This window comes from Cheilinus undulatus, linkage group 1 (assembly GCF_018320785.1).
Source record: "Cheilinus undulatus linkage group 1, ASM1832078v1, whole genome shotgun sequence".
NCBI classification, from domain to species: domain Eukaryota; kingdom Metazoa; phylum Chordata; class Actinopteri; order Labriformes; family Labridae; genus Cheilinus; species Cheilinus undulatus.
In genome coordinates this window covers 18,302,182-18,326,226 of record NC_054865.1, presented here as the reverse complement: position 1 = coordinate 18,326,226, position 24,045 = coordinate 18,302,182, and the positions used below count along the sequence as shown (strand labels likewise).

Below are 24,045 nucleotides of genomic sequence, written 5' to 3'. Positions count from 1 at the left end.
CAGGCCCGTTTGCGCTGGAGTTGGCAACATGTGCACTGGAACCTGAACACGTGGAGGAACATTATGTTCAGAAATGAGTCCAGATCCTGCCTACAGCAGTTGGATTATAGGGTCAAAGTGTTAAGAAGTCACAGAGAAGGCTATGGTATATGCTATAGAGAAACATCTGTAGGTGGAGACATGGTGATGGTGTGGGGTGGCATCTCCCTCCATTAATTAATTGGCAGAATAAGCTTTTTGGGATTGACAGAAAAGATTTGGCATATTTTACATGGGTGCAACCCACATACTCAGCTCTGCTGTTCATCCCAAAAATGTATGTTCCTTACAGACATGTCAACATTTAAAAGGGAAAAACTATATTTATTGCCAAGAAGCATTGATACAAACAAATTTTCCTACTTTTTTGCTGTTTACATGCCACTTTGCAGTAAGCTTTGCTATGTTGCCTTAAAAAATACAATTGATTTTCTAACCTTTCAGGATACATTGTATGAGTGTTGCATTTACCCCATGCACTTTGTTGATCATTCATGGTAATGGTAAGTGATAGGTCAATTTCTCAACATGACAAATAAAGACAAACCACTCATTAACTTCGATAAGCCCCAAACTGGCATAGGCATTCTGTGCATGATCCACAAGTCTAGCGCTCGGCTTTCACCAGGAATTTGAACAGCATAAATGGGTAGAAAACGCTGGAAGGAAAGCCTGGTCCAACATATCAAGAGCTAGAGTGAGAAGCATGCTTTTTAACTAAAAGGGGAAAGTTTAAGAAGTTAAGGAGTTAGAGAAATGTTTTGCTGTATTGAACAATCTGTTGGCTGCTTGTTGTTGTTGTTTTTTGGTCTATTTTTTTGCATGTAATGTGAAAGGGCAGCTGGAAGATGGTCCAATAGTAATTGGCTGAAAGGACTCATCACCACCCTCAGTAGCAGAGTCAGACATATTTTCACCTATAAATCCATTCTCCTCTGGTGCTTCCTGGTACAAGAGCAGTAGTTCTAACTTTATGCTTGCAAATGAACACCATGTGTTTTACTGATCTTGTGGTATATGTGAGGTCAATTGCATGACATTATTCATGTTTCAATTTTTCAAGAAAATTACTTTGAGGACATCAGTAACATAATCTATTTGATTTGTTTTGCTTCTTCAATCATAGACCATCAGGGATTTAAGAGCAGGGTGCGCTGCTCACTTAAAAGTGTTCTCTTACCTCTGAGCACTTCAGCTGCATTTATTAAATGCTCCCCACAACCAGACATATACTTTTCCCACCATCATCATTGCCAGATTCAAGAGTCAAAATGTTGTTGGGCATTTTGCTGGACAAAAACATTAGAAACCAGTTGAAATTCTGTGCTTTCTCCTTCTTCTGTCTAAAATAAATAGCTCAGCATCAGAGATAACCTTTTTGTTGATCATTGCAACATTTGAAGTGGGTTAATTCAGAGATTGATCACATCTAGATTGAAGTATTGACTATGGTGTTTGTTAGAGTTCACTGTGTGTTGTAGGGAAAATAGGACTTTTTGTTGTACTCTTGTGATAGTTATAAGGAGTACAGAATTACTACTATCATATTGAAATGAAACTTGCAAAAGTGCACAACTTCAGCAGAGGTTACTTCAGTTCATTCTCTGTTTTTTTTCTTTAATCATTTTGAACAGGCCAAAATAAAGTCTAATTTCTAATATAAAGTATCAAACTACACTCTGACCAGAAGATCAAGTTTAAAATCTTGAATAGAGGAGCATCTGACCTGCTGAAGTGCCCCTGAGCAGGACAGTGAGTCTCTAGTAGAAGCTGAAGAAAAGAGCAGTTACAATGTAATGACGGTCTGTTTGACTGAAAATAAATGAACAGGTTTATGGATTGATTTTGCGACCATTTGCACCCACTGTTGCTGCCCAGCAGTGACTCAGCACTCCTGCAGCCTCTACACAACAGGGGAATTCAGGAACTGGTTCACCCAATTACGCCTGTGTGTTCACTTTGCACCACTCTGATGTGAGGTCACAGAGGTGAAGGCAATATCAGAAGGCCTGGGATCAGGAGGCACGTGTTAGTTTCACAGTTTCTCTTTTTAAAGGGCATCTAAAGGTAGGCATTCAGCCCCGGTGTAGATAAAAGGAATGGTTACACACTGTGTAATGAATGTATGAATTAATAAAAACCTTTATCACCTCTGAGGGAATTCACTTTTCACCAAGAGCATAAAAACAAAAGACATCAACAACCGCACATGACAGCACACAATATACATAGAATATAAAACAAAATCATCAGAAGTACCTCATAAAAGCATCAGGTGGTGACTTGTGAAGGACACTGGGTGCAAAGTTCAGCCAAGTCCTTCATTTTGACTGTGACATCTGCAGGGGCAGGTCCAGGGGAGTCACCAGGGCTCTCCTTGAAACCTGCTCTGACACCCCATGAGAGATCCTAACATCCCAACTGTGATTGGCTGTTTGACTTGTCAGAGGCAGTGAAAAGTAAAAATCAGCTTTTTTTTTTTTTTTTTTTTTTGGGCTGTGTCGCAACAAGCTGCTGGTGCTGCTTTCTCTGCTGTCCAAAGTATCACATTTTCATTTGTCATAACTTTGAACTGCTGCCTTGAAAACAGCTTTTTGAGTGCCTTAAATAGTACACTCAAGATTCTTGCTGCCTTACCTCTAGCAACATTAGCTACAAAGCTATGTTACCTATAGCTAAGTTAGTTTTAGCAACTTGAGCTATAGGAAATATAGCTACAGCTATATTCACAGATAATGTAGATTCATAATTTATGTAGCCTTAGAATGTTTTTTATGTTTTTTTAGTAGACTGTTGACTCTGCTTTATTAAACATTTTGTTATTAAGTTTTAGCATGAATTTCCGTACTGAGATATGTGGCAACTCACAGTGTTCCTTTAGTTGACTAAAACTATGTTGGTCGACAGCCTTTTGTTCCATGACAAAAAGTAGAGACTAACAAAAATAGATCTGTGATGACTAAAACTGACAAAAACTAAGTTTAGTGTTTATCAAGATGACTAAAACTAGACTAAAATGTAGTGTAGTTTTCATTAGACATTCAAAATCTGTGACATTTCTTCACTGTGGGTAAATCTGTGATAATATAATGCAGCTGTAGCTATTCTGCCTCTCAGCTGTAGAAAGCAGGGACCCCAAGTTTGGCAGGGTGCATAGTACACACTACCATGATTTGGTACCAGATTAAGGCAAGAAAATAAATGCTTAGACTAAAAGTTAAGACTTAAATGTGAGGACTATTAAGGACTAAAACTAGACTAAAATGTTTAGAGTTTTTGTCAGCTAAAACTAGACTAAAACTAAAAATGATAGAAATGACTAAAATGTGACTAAAACTAAAAAAACATTTTAACTAAATACTAAAAGTAGACTAAAATTAAAAATAACTGCCAAAATTAACATTGCATCTCAGGTGAACAGTCTTGTGGGTGACTGTCAGAAATAAACAGGCTGCAGCCAGACTGTCTTGAAACACGCTAATGCAGCCAACATAGCTAAAGCTATAAAGCTTATGTTGCTAAGGCTAACATAGCTTCATTACCTATGTTGCATATGAAGCCATGTTAGCCTTTGCTACATTTGCATAAGCTAATGTTGCTAAGTTTAGCTTTTGATATGGAGCCAAAGACAATAGATGTGACATCACTACCATCCTGATGGTGGTTGTGCTTCTCTCAGTAGTGGTCTGAAAGAGGTTTGTCTGAGAGCTGCTGGAGCTGAATGTTGTATGTTGTACTGAAGTCATCAGTACAAACACATTTTCCTGACAACAGCTGATGTGGGTGGGCTATGATCTCGTCGCTAAATTCATGGCACACTGGCTCACACTGGTTCCCCAGTTGACTGATCCTGTCACTCTCCTGCCCTGTAATTTTAATCCATAGATTAAGTTTCTATTTTACTCAACCTTTATTTATTTATAAAAAAAAACCTTCAATGTGATGAAAAAAAAAGACTTTTTCCAGTGTCTTGAGTATGATAGGTAACATCATACCTAATGAAGCTTCTGACAACAGTGAGTGAACTGTTAGTTATTGCCATCAAACCCCTAATCAAAGGCAGAAGGTACTGTTGTTAGTAAAGCTTGTCTGAATGCCACTGACCTTTAAAAGTGTCTCGGATTGTTGAGTTTACATGTCAAACATCTATCTGCTGGGATTTCACATCAGAGTCAAAGAAAGATAAAAATCAAAATCTCTCTCTGGGAGTTTTCCTGCCCTGAGGAGATCCTAATATTCACAGCACTACAACTTCCCTGGCTGACTGACTAAAGGTATTCAACAGTAGGTTTGGATTGCACACTGCTCTTAACAATGTTTAAATATCCTATTGAGCTGCCCTTAGCTGCTCTGCTGATTGCTAATGACCTTAAAGGGATATCGCTTCATTTATTCCTTCAAGGAGCATCCATCCTGAAACAGAAATGCTGCCGTTTTTCTTATCCTGATCCTTGGACTTCGTGGGCTACATCACATAGTGTTGATGTAGAAACTGCTGAACACACAAAAAATGTAAAAATGTAAAAAAAAACAAACAAACAATACTATAGGCTAATTTTGTGATACGGTCAACACTATTACTATGGGTTAAATTTTAGATGAAAAGGTTACACTCCCTGTCATCTTTTTGTTTTCTTCCGTCTTTCTTTCCCTTTCTTTGGAAAAATAAAAAGCTAATCAAGTGTAGTTTCGGGGTTTTCAGGCTGCTGGTAATGCCTTTCTAAATGGGCCCATTTGGATCTATTGAACAGCACTGAGCTTCTTGTTAATGACGGTGTGATAACACTTCACTTCCTTCCTTTAGGTCTGTTGCATATGCAGTTTCCCCTCACTGTGCGGCACACACACCTATACACAAAGACATAAACAAAGACAGAAGCATGTCCACAGCTATACAGTCACACTGTACTCATAATTCCAGTGAAACAGGTGTGCCTGAACATCATTCTGCTTCACTTGGTAAGACAAATACCAGAGAAATCACAGACACGCACAGGTGCTCAGAATTGTTAGTCTGTCTTTCATTCTTTTCTGCTTCACTCACTTTCTTTATGGTCCAAAGACTCCTGCTTCTGTACAGCTGCTGCACAATCTTAACTTCTCAGACAAATTAAAAAAAAAAACATGAGCAGCTTTTTATGACCAAGAGCAACTAGAGTTGTCTTTTAGAAGTTAAGATTTTTAGTCATGTAGTGGTTGTAGGCTGATCTTGCCTCAGGACCCACTGACACCTCTTTAACTTGAAATCATGACCCAAATTAGCAAAAGTCTCAACCATTCAAATTTATGTAATGAAATTCTACTCATCCTGCTCAGGGTTGCAGAGGCTGGTGCCAATCCAAGCTGCCATTGGACAAGAGGCAGGAAACCCCCTGGACTAGTCGCCAGTCAATCACAAGGCTGATATAGAGCCAAACAATCAGGCACACTCAACAAACAATTTAGAGTTACCAATTAACCTAAAGCACAGATTTTATTTTATTTCACTGTTTCCCATGATAACATATACTGCATATTATGGGTGTTTCTTGAGATCTGGAGAAGGTAAGACATTATCATATGAAAACAAGCTTTGCTATCCCAAGATAACACAATAGAAATAAGTAAATAAAAATCATTTTACACATTATCATTTTAACATTTTTAAATAATACAGTGTTGTATGTTCGCCTACATGCATAATAGTTTTGCTAAAAAAAATTGTTGTCCCACTAATGCTGCTTTGTGACCCACTTTTGGGTCTCAACCCACCCATTGAGAACCACTGAATTAGTGTGATACTGCACCTGCTTCCTACCTATTAGCTTAAGAAAACTAAAACTCTAATTTTAGCATTAAGTATTTTACTAAAAGCTCTTTTAGTAAACCACTCAATAAGCTAACTGAAGAAACACATCAGCAGTTTGGACAATTATTTGACCGGTTACATTTACCTTCTTTTAGTGTTCATGCAACTATTTCTCTGCATGTCATTGCACGCTTATGATATGCATCTAAGATAACAAAAACAAGAAACTGCCTTGTGTAAGTTATATTATCAGCTTTTACTTGTACTCAAGTAAAAGTACAGTTACTCTGGCTAGAATCAAATTAAGTAAAAGTTAAAGTACTGGTCTAAATCTACTCCTGTAAAAAGTATTTAATTTAAAGTTTACTTTAAGTACTGAGTGCTACTAGTGCTGAACGATGTGGGAAAATAATACTATTGCATTTTTTTCCGATATTGTATTTGCAATTTTACATGCAATTATTTTTCTAAGTTTCTCATATAATGTATTTTTTAACAAACACAAGCAATAAATCATTCAACATTATAACCAATACAATATTAGATAGATTAAAGATAAACTGTCCTGACTAGGCCAGTATGTTAGGATGACATAACCTGATGCTTGAATCAGTATGAATTATTATTTTATTTATCTTTGTTCCCAGCTGTGAATTTGCTGAGTTGTTTAACTTAAAGCATAAAAACCAGGGCTGGAAAATTAAAAATATATATATTTCTGGTTTATTTTTACTCATATTGAATATGCAATGTAAATTGTTTTATTGAATGGAATGGGCATTATGCCATTTTCATTTAAAAATAAGACGAAAGATTTACTAAAGTAACAACTATTCTAGAGAAAAGTTGATGCTTCATTGTCACAACTCTATAATGAAGTAAAATACTACAGCTGTTATGGAATCATTTTCTCTCTATGTGTGCTACTGTGCAATAAAAAGAGGTGGAAAGGTATAAGAGTGTTATTTTCAAGTAAAAGTGTAGTTAATCTGTTGAAAACTTACTTAAAAAAAATTGAAATTAATGGTTTCAAAATGTAGCCTACTCAAAAACTACAAGTATCCAGTAAAAGCTACTCAATTACAGTGGTTTGAGTAAAAGTCATTAATTAAGTAATGCCGGCCTCACACCAGAGGACTTTGCTCTAAAAACACAGACACTTGAGACCCCCTCTCATCTAAAGACAAGCCGTTGAGTTTTTAGTCTCAGTGTGAAGTTTTGCAAAGACTGGTTGTCACTACCTACAAGACCAGAATACGATTCCTTTTTGAGGAAATCCATCTGGTAGAAATTAACAACAACAATTTCTGAGCAGAGAACAAGATGTAGAAGGAGATGGAGATCACATTGAAGTTAATATCTCTTATAATCAGATGTTTTTGAATCATTTACATAGAAACAAAACTAAAGTTAAACAGCGAAGCAACTTTGCATGTTACTGCAGCAACTGAGGAAATATCCTGGAAACACAGTAGTAGTATCGTATAAAAACGTGAGTCGTCTCACGATGGAAACAAACTGATCAGGCTTTTACTCTGAAAATCCCAGTGGCGGTTTACCATACCTGTCATGTCAGCCTGGAATGAAATGACAGACAAGAGGTGAGACAGAGATAGAGATCTGACTGCAGTTCTGAGCGGACATTCAGCGGCTCCAGAATGATCTACGCTCATGTTCATATTTTGAAGAATGAAGTGAATAATACACTTCAACACTGGCTCTCATCAGTCATGGACGACAGTCGCATCACAAAGAAACACAATTTGTATACGACCAGACTTAAGACTTACGACAATACCAAACACATTTGATATTATCAGAACACCAAGACTGAAGAAAGACCGCCTTAAAACTGCTGAAACTTGATCTTAATTACTTTATACCTGACGACTAAGAAAATAGGAGCGAACTGCCATTTAAGCAAGACTCCCATGATTTTACTCCGGCTTTGGAAATTTGTCAGCGACTTTGAAATCGGTAAATTGACCATGAAAACTTTATTTAAGACATTTAAACATGAAAATAGTAAAAAATTAATCCTGCTCAACCCCCAAACATATTAGCCAACCTGTGTTTATGCTGCTGAGCACTCTTGTTCGCTAGATAAAGTCAGTTATGGAAATAAGAACGTAGCATCTTGTTTGACTCTGATTAGCAGGGCTCACGGGTGCGTGAATCTCAACGTGTTGTTACATTTTTATTTCACCAGCAAATTTTTATGATTATTTCAGGTCAGAATGGAGTGAAAACATCAATATGCCCAAAAGCGGGCTGTGCAAGAACTGGCCCTTATTAGGTTTAGTGAGATAACAGTTAGATTGAGGTGTTTCACGTTGGAGAAATCTGATTTTAATGACAGGAAAAGGGCAGAGAAGAATAAGTTAAGCACACAGTATTTAGAACAAAAACTCTTCTTTTACAGCTTTATTCAATTACAGTGATATTGCAATAGTATTAGAATGATGATGTGAACACAAAAGGCGTAATGTTGATGATATGATGTTAATATGATGAACTCTGCTATATTTAGTCAGCTGACTTTTAGTAGAAATTGGTTCAGTGATAATGGTTAAGTACAAAAATTACACTTTAAAGACTAAAAGTGGCCCCATATACTGTATGCCTTAATATTCAAAAATATTCTATTCGTGAAAGCGCCTCATCTTTGCCACACCAGAATTTGGCACACATGAAGGGCCTACTGGTAGCGATCAAGCCTTAATGCAAAATAGATAAATACATTCCAGCATACACTCAAAGTGTCCAGTAGGCAATCCGTTCAGAAAGTTATTCCTCATTTGACAGATGACTGACAAACAAGTAATGGGTTCTGAATCCTTCTTAATACCACCATATTTAATGTGCTTGGTTATACTGTTGACGGATAGAATCACGTGTCCACTGAAATGTTATACAACATGTAAAAAGCTGAGGATGTGTCTTCCAGGGTTCACTGAAACCATGTATTCTCCAAGCAATGAGATGGACTGAGAAAAATATTAAACCACATAAAAAACAATTGTTAATTCTGTTAATGTTTAATTCTTTGCAGGGCCTTTTTGAAAATCCGAAGTGAATACCTCATGATGTTGTTTCATCTTCTCCCCAAACATTTAAAGTTATTTTAAAAAGACAAATCATTGCCAGAGGCTACTACAGTCAGAGTAAAACAGTCAAATGTTTCTACAAGTATGAGTCACTGAGCTGCATCTTGAATGAAGTCAAAATGTTTTCTTTCTTCTAACTTAAGACTATCAGAATATCCATGTGTGTGCAAGGAGGCATCTAATGTTTCTAAACACAGATTTTCAAACTTATAAATCTGTGTTATTCCTGTCCTTACTTCACCTTTTCTCTCTGATTGCTCCACATCCTTTTACCATTTCTGAACATGTTTAAGTCATTTCTATTTCTGACAAAGCACCACCAAAGGCTGAAGGATGCATAGCTGCTGCTGGCATGTTGAAATTATTTTTACATCTTTATCACCTGCAGACGGGTTTTCCCTCACTATAGTTTGATTTGCCATGGGATGGAATTTCAGCATAACAAGTCCATGGTTCATCTTATTCCTCTATTACACCACAAACACGACTGATTGAGAGTGGCTATTTTCTCTGAGAGGTTTTCTGAACACAGCAGAGGTTTGCCATTTCCCATTCTGACAGCCATGTGATATACCGTTAATAAATAATGGACAAGCAGCAAATAATAGAACTAGTAATACGGCATTTTAGATTGATGATGCTGTGCTGCATGCATACGACTACAGCCATGAAGGTGCCTGCAAGTCAGGCATTTAACACTGAATGTCTTAGTGTTTAGTAGCAGAAGGGTGTGTTTGAAGGGTGTAATGTGGTGGCTTCCAGGAACACTTTGAGTTACTTTGAGGAATGCTGCAAAAATAAAAGAATGTATAGTGTGTTCTTTCTGTCTGCTTCCTTTCATTAGAGATTAATTATTCTTAGGAACTAATGTATATTTATGGAATAGCAGCTTTAGATAAATAGGATGATGGTCATAGCCAAGCGCACTGGTTGTTTTTCTCTCTCCTGCTGCTTTTGTCATTAGTTTTTACCAATTTTGGAACATATTTCCTCCTACCTGTGTTGTCTCTTGCAGGGAAGACAAGGTTCCAACTTGTATCACCTTTTCCTGCTCTTTAAACTTATCTGTTTTCCATTTCTGTCCAACATAATAGCGTGTGTACTTTCTGGGTTTGATGATGATATCAATTTTCAATATGCTTTGTAGAAATGCACATTTACCAACCCACTGATTTTGTTTTCAATGTTCAAGTCTTTGAAAACTTTAGGACTGTTTCAACAGAGATAATAAAACCATGCTATTGAGGGTTTTTTGCCCAGAAATGACTTTCTCATGTGTTGTAATTAAATATGACTTAAATAGCAGAGGTCAGACTTGATAATTACATGTCATAGAGGTTGGCAGGCTGACAGCTTTTTCAAGTGTTTTTATTCACAAAATACTTCATTAAAATAAATGTTAATTAATTTATTGTTAATCACATGCAACCTCAAGCCAAAGGAGAGCTCACAAGGTTTTGGATAGAATCCAGATACTGGAGCTTCCAATGCTTCTATCTCTAACAGATAAAAATGTTCACACTGGATTCTTGTCTTTCTTTACTATTTTGTGTGTTTTTTGTGCTGATGGTAGTTTTTTATGGTTTCTCCTTTGTTTTCTTTTTTTTTTTAGGTGATAAAGCTGTCATTTGAAGAGTTTGATCTGGAACGGGGATACGACACACTGACTGTGGGAGATGGGGGGAAGATAGGAGACACTCGGAGGGTGCTCTATGTGTAAGCGTTACTTTTATGTTCTGGTCTAAATTATAGTTTTGGCCAACTGCTGGCTACACTAGAAGCCCACAACAGCACACATAGGCTAAAATGTTGTAAGATGATAGTCAGTGTTTCCCTAAAGAGAAAATTAAATAGAAAAATTAAGTTGTTTACACTAAAATTTATCCTGACTGCCTAAAGGTAAAAGTAGTACTACTTCAAAAGTAAGTCATATAAATGTATTGATTTTATAAATCAATCATACTCAATATAATTTGACTTTTTTGGCTCTGCCTACAACTGTTGCCCTGGTTCTTCACCAGTCAGAGCTTTATGGGAGGGAGTCAAAGAGAAAGCCACTATCGAAGAAGACTTACATTTAATTTCAACCACTTCACCAAAAGGCATGTGGGGTCTAATGAGACTGAAATGGTTCTTTTTGGCTATCAAACAACACTATGTTTGACAGACTCCAAACCAGGGGTGTAGCTAGGCGATTTAGGGCCCCCAGAAAAAGACACAGGGGCCCCCTTAACCAGCTAGCCAAGCAACAAATGTTGCATCATTTTTACAAATATCTCTGCAGTTTAATTTATTTTTAAACCATAATTTCCCCATTTATGAGCAACATTTTACCATGGTTAACTTACATTTACTTCCATTATTTCGCAGCACTGGACTACACCATTTGGACATTTTGAATGGAGTAGCAGGGGATCCCCAAGATTTTATTTTATCTATTTTATGCAAATTTCATTCTGTTGACCAATAATTTAGTCACTTTTGATTCAATAATAACACTAATTACTACAAAAAAATAAATAAAACGCACTTTTCATTGCAGGCTTCTCAAGGGCCCCTCCCTACTGTGGCTCCGGGTAATCAGAACCCTTTTCCCCCCTGTGCTACACCCATACTCCAAACACTCCTCACTGTGAAGCACAGTGGCAGCATCATGCTTTGGGTCTCTGCTGCAGCCAAACACTGACGAAACTTAAGTTACAACCTAACTAGTTTCAGTGCAGGGTTTGGTGTGGACTTTACATCATAACTTAACCCCTTAAAGCCTGATAACTCAAATATCAGTGATGAAGCAGTCTGTCATGCGTGCAGCTGCGCATGGTGGTTAAATTCTTCATCTTCAACAAAATAATCAATATTAGACAAGGCAATAAATACTTCTCCTTCAGTCTTAAAAATCATGCAGTCTGTATCAGCCTCTTTTTGGGCAGCATGTTTGCAGAGTTGAGGTGATGAAGCAGTCTGTCATGCGTGATGCACGGTGGGTCTTTTTACGATGCTCCTCCCTGCTCTAAAGAGAGTTCAATGTACCATACCAACTCATTTATTGTATAGTAGTATGACCTTTCCTTGCTATAACTATAGAGAAATTATGATAAATGAGTGAAAATTTGTATTTTAAACTCCTAAAAGAGTAAAAATTAAAAATGTATATATTTTTTAAAATGCCCATCTGTTTTTTTCCCAAATGTCTCTTGGGCCAGATGATACCTGCTGGCGGGCCGGAAGTGGCCCACAGGCTGCCACTTAAAGGACCGCTGCAATAGACTTTAAAGGGCTCAGATCAAACTGACTCATGGCTGGTGTAAAAGGCCTCAGATATCAGACACAGAGATACAGTAACTCACCTTCAAAGATTTTTACTTGATTGGAATTTTTATACACTTTAATACAAAAAAGGGAAGGTAATCCCCAACATAACTGATCACTGTATAGATGCAAAAAATACAACTTTATTATTATGAAAATTCAGGTCACCACCTTAAAAGGATCCAGGTCAAAGGCTTTTAGACTGCATAATGCTGACATTCAGCGTTGCCAGATATTCAATGGTTTACCTTTAAAAGATTCATATTAATGCTTCCTATATGTATTAGTACTTATTGAAATGTATTGATAATGTGTGATATTCAGTCAGTCCCATCTGTGTACTAATCTACAGTGAGCAAAACAGGAATGTGGATGTCTCATCACTCATAGATAATTGTATGATCCTATATGTCGTTCACTTTTATGGTGTTATTTTCTTTAAATAAATGAAAAGGAAATCATACAGTAATACTGCATATGTACTTTCTAACATTGTTTGAATATATGCCTGTGTGTGTTTATGTGTTTAGCCTGACCGGCTCCAGTGTCCCTGACCTCATCGTGAGCTTATCCAATCAGATGTGGCTTCACCTGCAGTCAGATGATACGATCGGCTCAGCAGGGTTCAAGGCAGTCTATGAAGGTATGATGGCCTCCTTTATGAACACAACACAAACACACTTCCTTTGCGTCTCTGCAGACACACAGTAGCAGAGATACAGTGTGCCCACATAACTGAGTGTGAAAGTCATGGCGTTGCTGACGTGGTGATTCGGCGGTATAGAGAGCAGTTGTTGTCTGTTCTTGCGTAGGGATGCCTGTGAGCGACTGGGCATTAAAAGAAAGTAATAAATGAATTATGAGTCCATCAGTTGATCGTTTTGCTTGGTTATTTTTTTTATTATGCCAAAGCTGACGCTGATAGAGAGATAAAGATGGTGACAGTCACAGTGAGTGAAGGTGAGAGGAGGAGAGCTACAGAAGTGCCTCTAAATACTTATTATCTAGAACAATCCATTTATTATATTTATATATTTAATTATAAACTGCATCTCAGTGTGCCGGTGCAGCTCCTTAAATCGAATTGAACTAAATGGAAGTGTTCTAAATTGAATTCGCTCTAGACACAGAGTGAGACAGGTAGAGAGAGAGAGATGTAATTTGATAAACATAGAGACAGAGGAAGAGGGACAACAAGAAATTGACAGAGTGGGACAGAAGGAGACAAAATGACAAATTGAGTGAGAAGAAATAAACTGCCTGGGAGAGATGGAGGGTGCGTGAGAAGGGAAAGAGAGAGGGTGAGAGTGAAAGGGATGAAGGTTATGCTCCTAGTTCTGCTTAGGCGTGTTTGATTCAATGATGCTGCTGACAGCTTTGTCCAGGGTCAGTTACCATTTATGGGAATCAGCACAGTGTAGCTACACAAACTGGTGTGTGCTTAGAGGTGATGTTTGACATAATGTTAAGAGTTTTTCTTCATTTGACCTTTAATTACTCTAACGGTTAACCTTAACTTTGTGTGTTTAACATATGCCCTTATAGCAGTTAGTAATTTCACTCTTCACTAATTGATTTCACACTTAAATGGCCCACTTATAGCTTCTGATATTGTAAACTTCAAGACAATGAGACAGGATCATTTAAAACTTTAATGCAGTGCAATCTAGGAAATAATCAGGTTCATTTTTGGACATGTTTAGAAGTTCAACAATGGCAGCAAATCAGGTTTTATTCACAATAAGCTCTCTCTTATAAATGTACAGCAAATGTTTCTACCATCCCCATGTTATCCAGATTTTGTTCATTAATATTTAGTAAAAAGTAGTCCCACAAACATCACTAGGCCTTCCAGCCCTTCTTTCACTATGTTAATTTCTCATAGGTCTTATTTGATAGAAAGTTATTTTGCTAGATTCCCAGCTTTGAGAGCCAGGACTCTAGTTATGTGTAAATGGACTGATCTTAGCGCACATATGTGCTCTTAAAAATGTACTAAAGTTGTCTGCAACAGTGGGAGACCATCCTTGTCAGAACAGGGGCTATGTCTCAGGAGGAAAAATCAACACAGAAGTGGTAAATGTTGGAACAGTTTGCTTTTTCAAGGCATAATGAGAATGTTTGCCTTTACGTGCAGGCTGTCATTAATCGTGGTGTGATTTAAATCTATAAGTGGTGCATTAGTTGTTTTTAATCACACTAATTGTTTGCTTTGGTTAAGCCACTGCAATGACACTGCAGCCATAGTAATGTAAAAATGACAGCACATTAAGGTCTTATTTCAATTTTAAAAAAAAGGGGTGGGTGGGGGGAGACAGCTCAGTGAACAAGTCAAGTCATCTTCACCTTGTGTTATCAAACATTTTCCTCTTTTATTGTTACCTTCCTTTTTCAACAAAGGAGTACAGAATAACTGTACCAGTGCAAAGAAACCATAATGAAGCTGTTTCATTATGATCATGTACATCAGTGGTTTCCAAGTGGGAATGGATTTTTCTGGCACTTGAGGGGATTGTGGGCAGGCCAGGGGCACGTATTTTTGTTAGAAAAGCTTGAAAAGGTGATCTATGCATAATACGTCCCCTTTAAGAATCAATAAACATTAAGACTTTCCTCAAGGTGTACCACTGTGCTCTGTCACATCATTTAAGAAACACTGATGTTACTGACATTACAGTGGTCTGGTAAATTCAAAATGAAAAAATCTGCTGTAAGTAAAAAAGTCTGGTTACTCAGAGTGAAAGAGTCAACTTTCTGAAATTCCCTCATCTGTTAAATCTATCATTATTTTTTGAACCAGGTAACATTTCTGTCACTTTTTGTGGCTTTAGCAAAGACGAAGGGAACAAACAAACAATCAAAAGTCCTTTATGTGATCTTTGTAGTCTTAGATCAACCCCAGGATAACTGAACAATCCCCCTGTGGTGTGTTTTGGTGTGTGTGTCCTTGCATGTGTGTGTGATGCTGTCAGGTTGGATAACGTCAGCATGTTACACACTTTGATCAGAATAAACCCCTGAGAGCTCTTAGCTTTGCAGCCCTGGAGAAAAACACAACACTTGTGTGTTTAGCTGTCTTGTTTTTTAATGTTGTCGTGTTACACTTGTTAATCACTGCAGATCTGTGTGAGTGTGCATGGAAACGCTCAGAGAGAGAGTCAATATCATAAACAATCACAGCCCATTATAATAATTAAAGCTTTCAGTGGAAAGCTGCTGCCAAGTTTTCAGTCTGATGGTGATTGGTTGTGAAGAGAGTAACGACATAAATGATTTATTTTCTTAACTTGACAGATAAGGAAAAAAAAAGAATTGAATTTCTTGAAGGTTGTTCTTTAGAATCAGCTGTATCAGTGTAAAAAATCAGCATCCCCAACCCTTAACCCTGCAGAATTAAAACTTGCATTAAAAACTGACTCGACACACAGCTTTCACTGATTTAATAAAGAGAATATTTTGGCATGTTTGCAGTGTAGCGATTGCTTTTTGTTCTACAAAGACAGTTGGATAAACCAGCAATGAAGAATTTTCCTAACGCTCCCTGCTCCAGCTTTACAATGTGATAATAGCATTACTTTATCACACTGTTTATTGTTCAGTGAGATTGATTACCTATATCGAGCCATTTTCATTCTCTGCATGTTGATTTTCATACCGCATTGGTCTGAACAAATCCAAATGAATCTTAAACTTTGTGCTCTGCCTGGGAAAATGTTTGTCGCTGTGTGTTTATAGGATTTATATTTAATGGGTGAACAAACAGAGAACTACCAGAGAGGTCCCTAAAGTAGCTATCAGAATGTTTTCCCTCCTTTTACTTTATAGCTTTTGAATACATTTATTTTTAGTGTTCCTTCCTTTTGTTTTCTGTTCTTAGTTATGTATATTACTTCCTATAATATTTGACTATTGTAAAAGGGAAGGAAAACCCGACACACACAGTTGTTTTGAGTCATAAATCTGCATTTTTCACTTCATTAAAACTCTGTGAACTTACAAAGTAACAGAGAAAAAACAGCTACAAAAATACAAAGAACACAGAATTATAAAAAAAAAGGAGGCAGAGAGGTAGTTACCATCATAATGACAGACTTACCAGGGGCTCAGGATCGGTGAAATCCATCCTGACACTCGTCAACGGTGTGACAGCTAGCTGTGGGCCACACACATGCACACACATACATGCCACTTTTTTGAAATTCAATTCTTGTGGGCGTACTTACTTCCCAACAGATAGTAAAAGTGTAGAACAAATGCACACTCCCCCACACACTCTCACACATACCCACACTGCTCACCTTGAGATGTATTTGCCCAAAGCGAATCCCGGAGCATGGTGGAGCATGTGTTACAAGATGACAGACGTCTGGTGGAGTGTCAGGTTTTAAAGGCGGTGAGAGAGAGGGGAGAGGCAGTGGATAAAAACACGCTGCCATTAGGGGAAGAGAGGATAAAAAAAAGGGGGGGGTGACAAAATAAATGGAATATGATTGCAGGGCCGGTACGGTAGTGCCACAAATGTGACACTCATGCCAATGAAGCACAGTGCATAGAATCAGATTGAGGGAGCAGGAGAGATAAGAGGAGAGCAAAGAAGGGCAGGGACGCTGAAAAGAGGACAGGCACAAACAAAGGGCTCAAGATAAAGAAACACAGAAAAACAATACGTATTAGCAGGAAGCAGTCGATTCGAAACAATGTCACAAATATCCATGTCGTTCTCTTTGAGCTTTACCTCCTGCTGACAACTTAACAAGAGTAAACACATGGATTGGTTTGTGTTTGCACCTGCCTCGGCGCCTCCACTCGCTATTTCTCCTTTCACAATTAAAGCTGTATTATGCTGCAATTACTCTGATGACAATAAGATGTTAGTAGGGAAACTATTTAATGAACCTTTCACAGGTTGTATTTCATTTTCTGACACATCAAAGTAAATTAATAGATGCTGTTCACATTTTTATTGCTGCTCCTTGCAGCAATTTTAATGTCACCTCTAGCTCTCCTTTCAAAATGTGTCAGTTGATTCAGTTTTCAACAACCAGGATGGCTGCCATCTTGCCTTCAAAGGGAGTAGCTCTAGCAAAATGGTAAAACGAAGGAAATAAAACGAAATAAAATAAAAAGATAAATACAGCTTGTTACTGTTGGCAACAACTCTATTGGTCCTAGTTGAGTTTCTTATGATAGGCCATTTTGGAATAGAAAAGGATGTAGTACAATCATTAATATCAACTTGCACTCTAAAGTGAAAACAGTTATTTGAATTAAAAAATGGTTAAAGTCTGCATGCCTTTCAATTTACTTTTTAGCTTTGAGTTGACAGCAGTATCCCCTCCTCTGTGTAGTTACTTTATCTAGTTTTCTGAATTTATATTCATATTTAATTATTCCCTACACTGCTTATCCCATTCGGGGTTGCGGGAGGCTGAAGCCAGTCCCAGCTGTCACTAGGCAAGAGGCAGGGTGAACTGGACTGGTCACCAGTCAATCGCATGGCTGACATATAGAGACAAACAGTCAGGCACTCTCACACGCACACCTACGGCAAATTTAGAGTCACTGATTAACCTAACCAGCATGTCTTTGGTGGTGGGAGGAAGCCAGAGTACACAGGGAGGACCAACGCATGCACCGGGAGAACATGCAAATTGAGCTGGAGGGCCCTGACCATGAAACGAACCAGGATACCTTCTTGCTGTGAGGAAACTAAGGAAGCTAACCCCTCACTGCTGTGCAGCCCAGCTGTATCTATTATAACGATTTTTCTTATTTCCATGCACCCCCTTGCTATGTTTACCTTTGTCTTGCACATATACCTGAAATTAAACCCCCTTTAAATCACTTAAGTATTATCTTGTCTTATTCGCTAAGGTCTGGAAAGGGTTGCATATGCTCAATTTGTGACAAAGATGTTAAATATGATTGTTTATCTGTGAATAATCAGAACAAAGTTTTATTGCTTCATTCTTTTTTACACAAGAAATCTAAGCTGGTGTTGCTGTGCAAAAACAAATAACTTAGAAGAAGAATAAAAATAGTAAGAGGCAATAAAATCTGCAGTTATGCTAAAAAAAAAAAAACAGCAAAATGAAATATACCACGTTCCAAATCATTATGCAAATTGGATTTTAGTGTCATAAACATTCAATTGATTTGTTTTTCATGAAACTCATGGATGGTATTGGTCTCAGGGCTCTTTGGATCTCTGAAATCAATCTCAGACACCTGTGATAATGAGTTTGCCAGGGGACATTCCACATTTTTAAGCAGGCCACAGGTTTCAAGCAATATAGGAAAGAAAAAGAATCTCTCTGCTGCTGAAAGCATCAAATAGTGCAATGCCTTGGACAAGGAATGAAAACATTAGATATTTCACAAAAACTTAGGTGTGATCATCATACTGTAAAGAAATTTGTGGCTGATTCAGAGCACAGATGGGTTCATGCAGATGAATGCATAATGAAGAAGGTTTCTGCCAGACAAATTCATTGGATTAAGAGAGCAGCTGGTATTTGAAGCTGCTGGTGTGTCTGGAGTCCCACCAACCTCAAGGTGTAGGATCCTCTAGAGGCTTGCAGTCATGCATAAACCTACCATTCAGCCACCCCTAACCAATCCTCACAAGCAGAAACGGTTGCAGTGGGCCCAGAAATACACAAGGACTAATTTTTAAACAGCCTTGTTGACTAATGAGTGCCGTGCAACCCAGGATGGTCCAGGTAGACAGTAGTGGATAGTTGGTGGATGGCCACCATGTCCCAGTAAGGCTGCAACATCAGCAAGGAGGTGGCGGAGTAAAGTTTAGGGCTGGAATCATGGGGAGAGAGCTGGTAGGCACCTTTAGGGTCCCTGAAGGTGTAAAAATGACCTCAGCTAAGTATATAGAGTTTCTGACTGACCACTTTCTTCCATGGTACAAGAAGAAGAACTGTGCCTTCCGTAGCAAGATTATAGTCATGCATGACAAAGCACCATCTCATGCTGCAGAGAATACCTCTGTGTCATTGGTTGCTATGGGCATAAAAGGAGAGAAACTCATGGTGTGGCCCCCATCCTCCCCTGACCTCAACCCTACTGAGAAGTGGAGCATCCTCAAGCTAAAGATCTTTGTGGGTGGGAGGCAGTTCACTTCAGAACAGCAGTTCTGGGAGGATATTCTGACATCTAGCAAAGAAATTCAAACAGAAACTCTCCCAGAACTCACAAGTTCAATGGATGCAAGAATTGTGAAGGTGATATTAAAGAAGAGGTACTTTGTTAACATGTAACTTGGCCTGTTAAGATGTTTTTGATTGAAATAGCTTTTGATTTCAGTAAATATGACCTCCTAATGCTGCAAATTCAGCAAATGACCTTTTTTTTTTTACAACCTATAAAACATTTTGAAACTCTGTTGTGCATAACAATTTGGAACAGTGCATTTTGAGATTTTTAATAAAAAAAAAATAGTAATCATTGGGAGGTTTATTCAATAAAATTTGAAATATGCTCTCACAGTTGATGGCTTGAAAATTATACTGACTGTCATTTGCATCGACTATTTAGGAAAAATATCATTTGCATAATAATTTGGAACGTGGTGTAGAACATAAAAAAAGCACATGCCAAGGTGCATGAAAAGCTACACAGCTCATTTCAATATTGTTATTAACACCACGTACAGATTCGTATCATTTACTAAATATCAAGCTATGCACGTCATTGCCATTTAACCCCACATTACAAACAAAAACATGACCTCTTATCTGAATGTCATTTTGTCACATGCTGACATTAATTATCTGTATGAAAACAAGGTCAACTGTGTTGTATTTGTTGCAGAGATTGACCGAGGAGGCTGTGGGGATCCCGGGGTGCCAGCGTTTGGTCGTCGAAGCGGTGATCGCTTTCAGCATGGGGACGTGTTGACCTTCTTCTGCCAGTCGGCCTTTGAACTAGTGGGAGAGAGGACGATCACATGCCAGCACAATAACCAATGGTCTGGCAATAAACCAAGCTGTGTCTGTAAGTAGATTTCATGTGTTTCTGTTGTGATCTCATTTCTGTTTGTTTCTGGTATATTTTGAGTGATTTTTCCTTTTTCTTTCTTCCTTACTGTTGTGCTTTATTTATCAGCCTGTCAATTCCTAGTACCTTTCATCCTAACCTTTTCTCTCTCCTCTTCTTTGCCTCTTCCTTCCTGTTTATAGTCTCATGTTTCTTCAACTTCACGGCTCCCTCGGGGACTATATTGTCCCCAAACTACCCAGAGGAGTATGGGAACAACCTGAACTGTGTGTGGTTGATAATCTCTGAACCAGGAAGCCGCATTCATCTCCTTTTCTCTGACTTTGACCTGGAGCCACAGTTTGACTGGTTGGTGGTTAAAGACGAAGGTAAATACCTATGCCTCTTTTCAAATAGAAGTTCAGATGTCATTATATGGATATTAATAATCATTTTCTTTATAAAATCTTGACATGCATATCAATACAACTTTGGGTCTTATTTATTTAAAAAAGGTATTATTAATTAAGACATAGGCCAAACACGGTGCACACGTGCCAAAAGGGGAATAACAGTAGCAGTAATAGAGTGCTGCTTTATGCTTGGGTCAGAATTTTACCCACAAGATCACAGGATTTGCACGGTAAATGCTAGCTTTAGGCTCACTTTCTGGTACAAAACATGTACAAGTGAGACCTATGGTCAGGCAAAATCATTTAAAGCAGGGGCTCTCAAATATTTCAGTCTTTGACCCCCAAAATAAAGGTGCCAGAGACTGAGGACCTGCCCTGTACCTGAGGGTGGTTGAGGCATAGTTGAACACTGCTGTGCAGACTTACATTATAAGGATTTTCTAAAACATGACTTTGATTTAAGCATAAATCTCTCCAGATGACCATGATTTTATTTTACATTTGAGTGATTTTCAGTATATATATTTATAGAATAATATTTCTAAACATTCTGTTTTTTGGAAGGCATCTGGCTACCCCTTCTAAGTGTTTCATAACCCCCATTGAGAACCGGTGATTTAAAGGAGAGCACCTTTGTCTAAACATGTCACCAAAGTTTGTAAAGAAAGGTAAAAAGGATTCTAAATTGGCTTTGGGTGATGAATGGCTGACTGTCACACTGGATGGATAGATGAATAGCAATTACATGGCCGTTCCCTGTTGCAATAAAGGTTATTGATTTAAAATGAATCAAGTAAAGCCCTGGTTTCACTGTATGGTCGTTAAAGATGAAGTTGTGCTTAGTTGACTGGTTGTAAATTTGTCCCTCTGCAGGGATGTTATTTTGTAGCAGGCTGAAGCTTTGCTTTGGAAACACTCAAGTTAAGATTGTGTCAAAATCTTCTTTGTATTTGTTTAAGCTTTATGGTGCTTTAAACTCCTTATTTTCTATAAGTATACTAATTAAACAAATAATCTGTAACTGCTATGATATGTTGAAGTGTAGCCTGTTTTAAAATCTTCTTGTCCTTTTTGAACTAATATATTTACTTTTTTTATATATGAGCCTTTAAACTGATCTTTTTCACTTTTTTTTACCTCAAAATCATTTATCATTGGTGCAAAGTTTTTATATATATAGGCCATTTTGTTACTGGTGAAATACGTTTGAAAGTTTATGGTTGAGTAGGTGAGCCTGTTAGACCTTCAGGTTATACCTGAATCCAGAATACAGCCCCTGATGTGATTGAGTTTGACACCCCTGGTCTATATACTATAAACATAATAATGGCTACATCTGGGAAATTTTCCTCAGTTATAATTGACACTACTCAATGTTTTTCCCTTAAGTGAAACTTTTAAAATAATCAGATCCTTCTCTCAAAGAGTTTTGCAGTTGTGCAGCAAGTACATTGACAACAACTCTGCCGTGTACCATACATAATAGTAGACATTTTTAGTCAAGGTTGAATGTAAAGTACACCTACATGCAACAAGATAAAGGTTTGTCATCATCTGAGAAAATCATGCTTTTTCAGTCCCTCAAGGACTTTGTCTAACCTTGACATTCTTGACTTACTGAACTTTTATTCTTTACTTTTACTCTTGAAAACTAAAGTATTGTAAACAAACAAATGGCTGGTAAATGTGAGGCAGCCACCTATGGTGATGGAACTCATAAATCTCTTGAGCTTGAAACTTGTCGCGTTAAGTTCAGATTTGAAACCTAATAAAGCTTCAAGGAATGCCTTTTGAAAACTTGGTAAATGGTTAACATAATCAGAGAGCCATTGTTGACTTCTAATATAAAAGAGCACAGAGCCAGACTGATACAAAAAGCGTTTCTCTCAATCTCTCCTCCTAGATGAGTCAACAGACTTTGTCCCTCAGCTACTGTCGCATTGATTCACTTCCTGCTCACATGTCTATCACTGCCATAATGAGTATGTGAAGGAGCTTTTGGATTGCTGAAGAACAAAGAGACTGACACTTTGCTACTCAGATGCTGTGTGGCTTAATTGAGTCTAAGTGCAAGGAATCCAAAAGTCCAAGTCAAAGAGGATATTAAAAGAAAACTTTTAAGTGTTGCTGAAGACTCCCCATTTCAGATTAGTTTTATTACTCAAGTGCTCTCCTAGCTCTTTTATGTTTTCTGCACTGTTGTCTTCTTGTTACTTTGCATTGCACCTTTTGTACTTGAATTCTGAAGCAGATTATTACTTTCAATATATGTATGCACTTGATGTAATCAAAAGAAAACTGCTGTCTGTCTCACATTTTAAAAAAAACTGGGGGGCGCAGGTGGTATGGTGTTTTAAGGTGGTCGGCCCAGGTTTAAATCCGGCCTGTGGCACTTTGCTGCATGTCTCATCCAGGTTCTCTCCTCCCTGTTTCTGACTCTATCCACCGTCCTCCTCTATCGATAAAGGCATGAAAAGCCAAAAAAAAAAACAAACTCTTAGACCTTATAAATCTTAGATGGATTGTAAACCATCTGAAGCTATAGCCAGTATCAGCACAAAACTGCAGGATTATTTAAAGATAAATGGTATTTGATACTGAAAGCCCAAGAAATGGTAAATAATGAACTTTATTGTCAAGTCATATTTTTGTTAGGGCCCTGTGATTTCCGTGTTAATGTAATCACAGAGGAAATTGCAGAAATGGCCAATTAAAACAGAATCCGCTATTTAATGCGGAAATCAAGGAAACTGAATGAGTTTAACTGAAATGCTGTTTGTACTAATGGCCACATTCCTTTTTTGAATATTGTTACTCAGTGCTTTGGTTATATCTGAGTATAACCTGGCAGGGCCTACATTCAACTTTATTCCTGTTTTCTGCATGAAAATAGTGCCAGACCATGCTTTTTATGAGATGCTATACATGCTACCAGATCAATGTTGTTTACATTGGATTAAAGAGCATTATGGGAGCCATTATTCACAGTATAGGGATGCAACGATTCGTCGCCGTTGTCGACAGTAATTGATGATGATTTCCGTTGTTGACAAATGTTATTGTCGATGATTTGTTTATTCTTCCCGCACACCTTTTTTTCATGCAGCGTGTTACTGCTGGTTTTGCAAAATGATGTTTTCTCAAGCTGAGATGCCTGGGAGTGAGCCTTCTGTCATTCATACTATTTCTGTCGAGAGGTGCGCATGCTCAACAGTGATCAACAGGGAAAGAAAAACAGAGAGAAATGGTGGCGCCTGATGCAACATCTGCACATCCTAAAACTGTAAAAGTCTGGGAATATTTCATTATTGACAGTTTAAAAAGAAAGACTGCTTGTAAAATATATAAAGCAGACCTTACATATCATAGAAGCACATCAGTAATGCATTTTTATTTTCTG

At 37.8% G+C, this 24,045-nt stretch overlaps 1 protein-coding gene across 1 annotated transcript in view; it reads left to right on the top strand.

Moving 5' to 3' along the window:
* Window positions 1-24,045, top strand: part of LOC121512451 (CUB and sushi domain-containing protein 1-like) — an 821,118-nt gene that overhangs the window by 534,386 nt on the left and 262,687 nt on the right. The window contains exons 11-14 of the mRNA XM_041791732.1: window positions 10,547-10,650; window positions 12,774-12,886; window positions 20,068-20,250; window positions 20,436-20,621. Coding sequence (XP_041647666.1) covers window positions 10,547-10,650; window positions 12,774-12,886; window positions 20,068-20,250; window positions 20,436-20,621 — 586 coding nt within the window. The remainder of the gene's footprint in view (window positions 1-10,546; window positions 10,651-12,773; window positions 12,887-20,067; window positions 20,251-20,435; window positions 20,622-24,045) is intronic.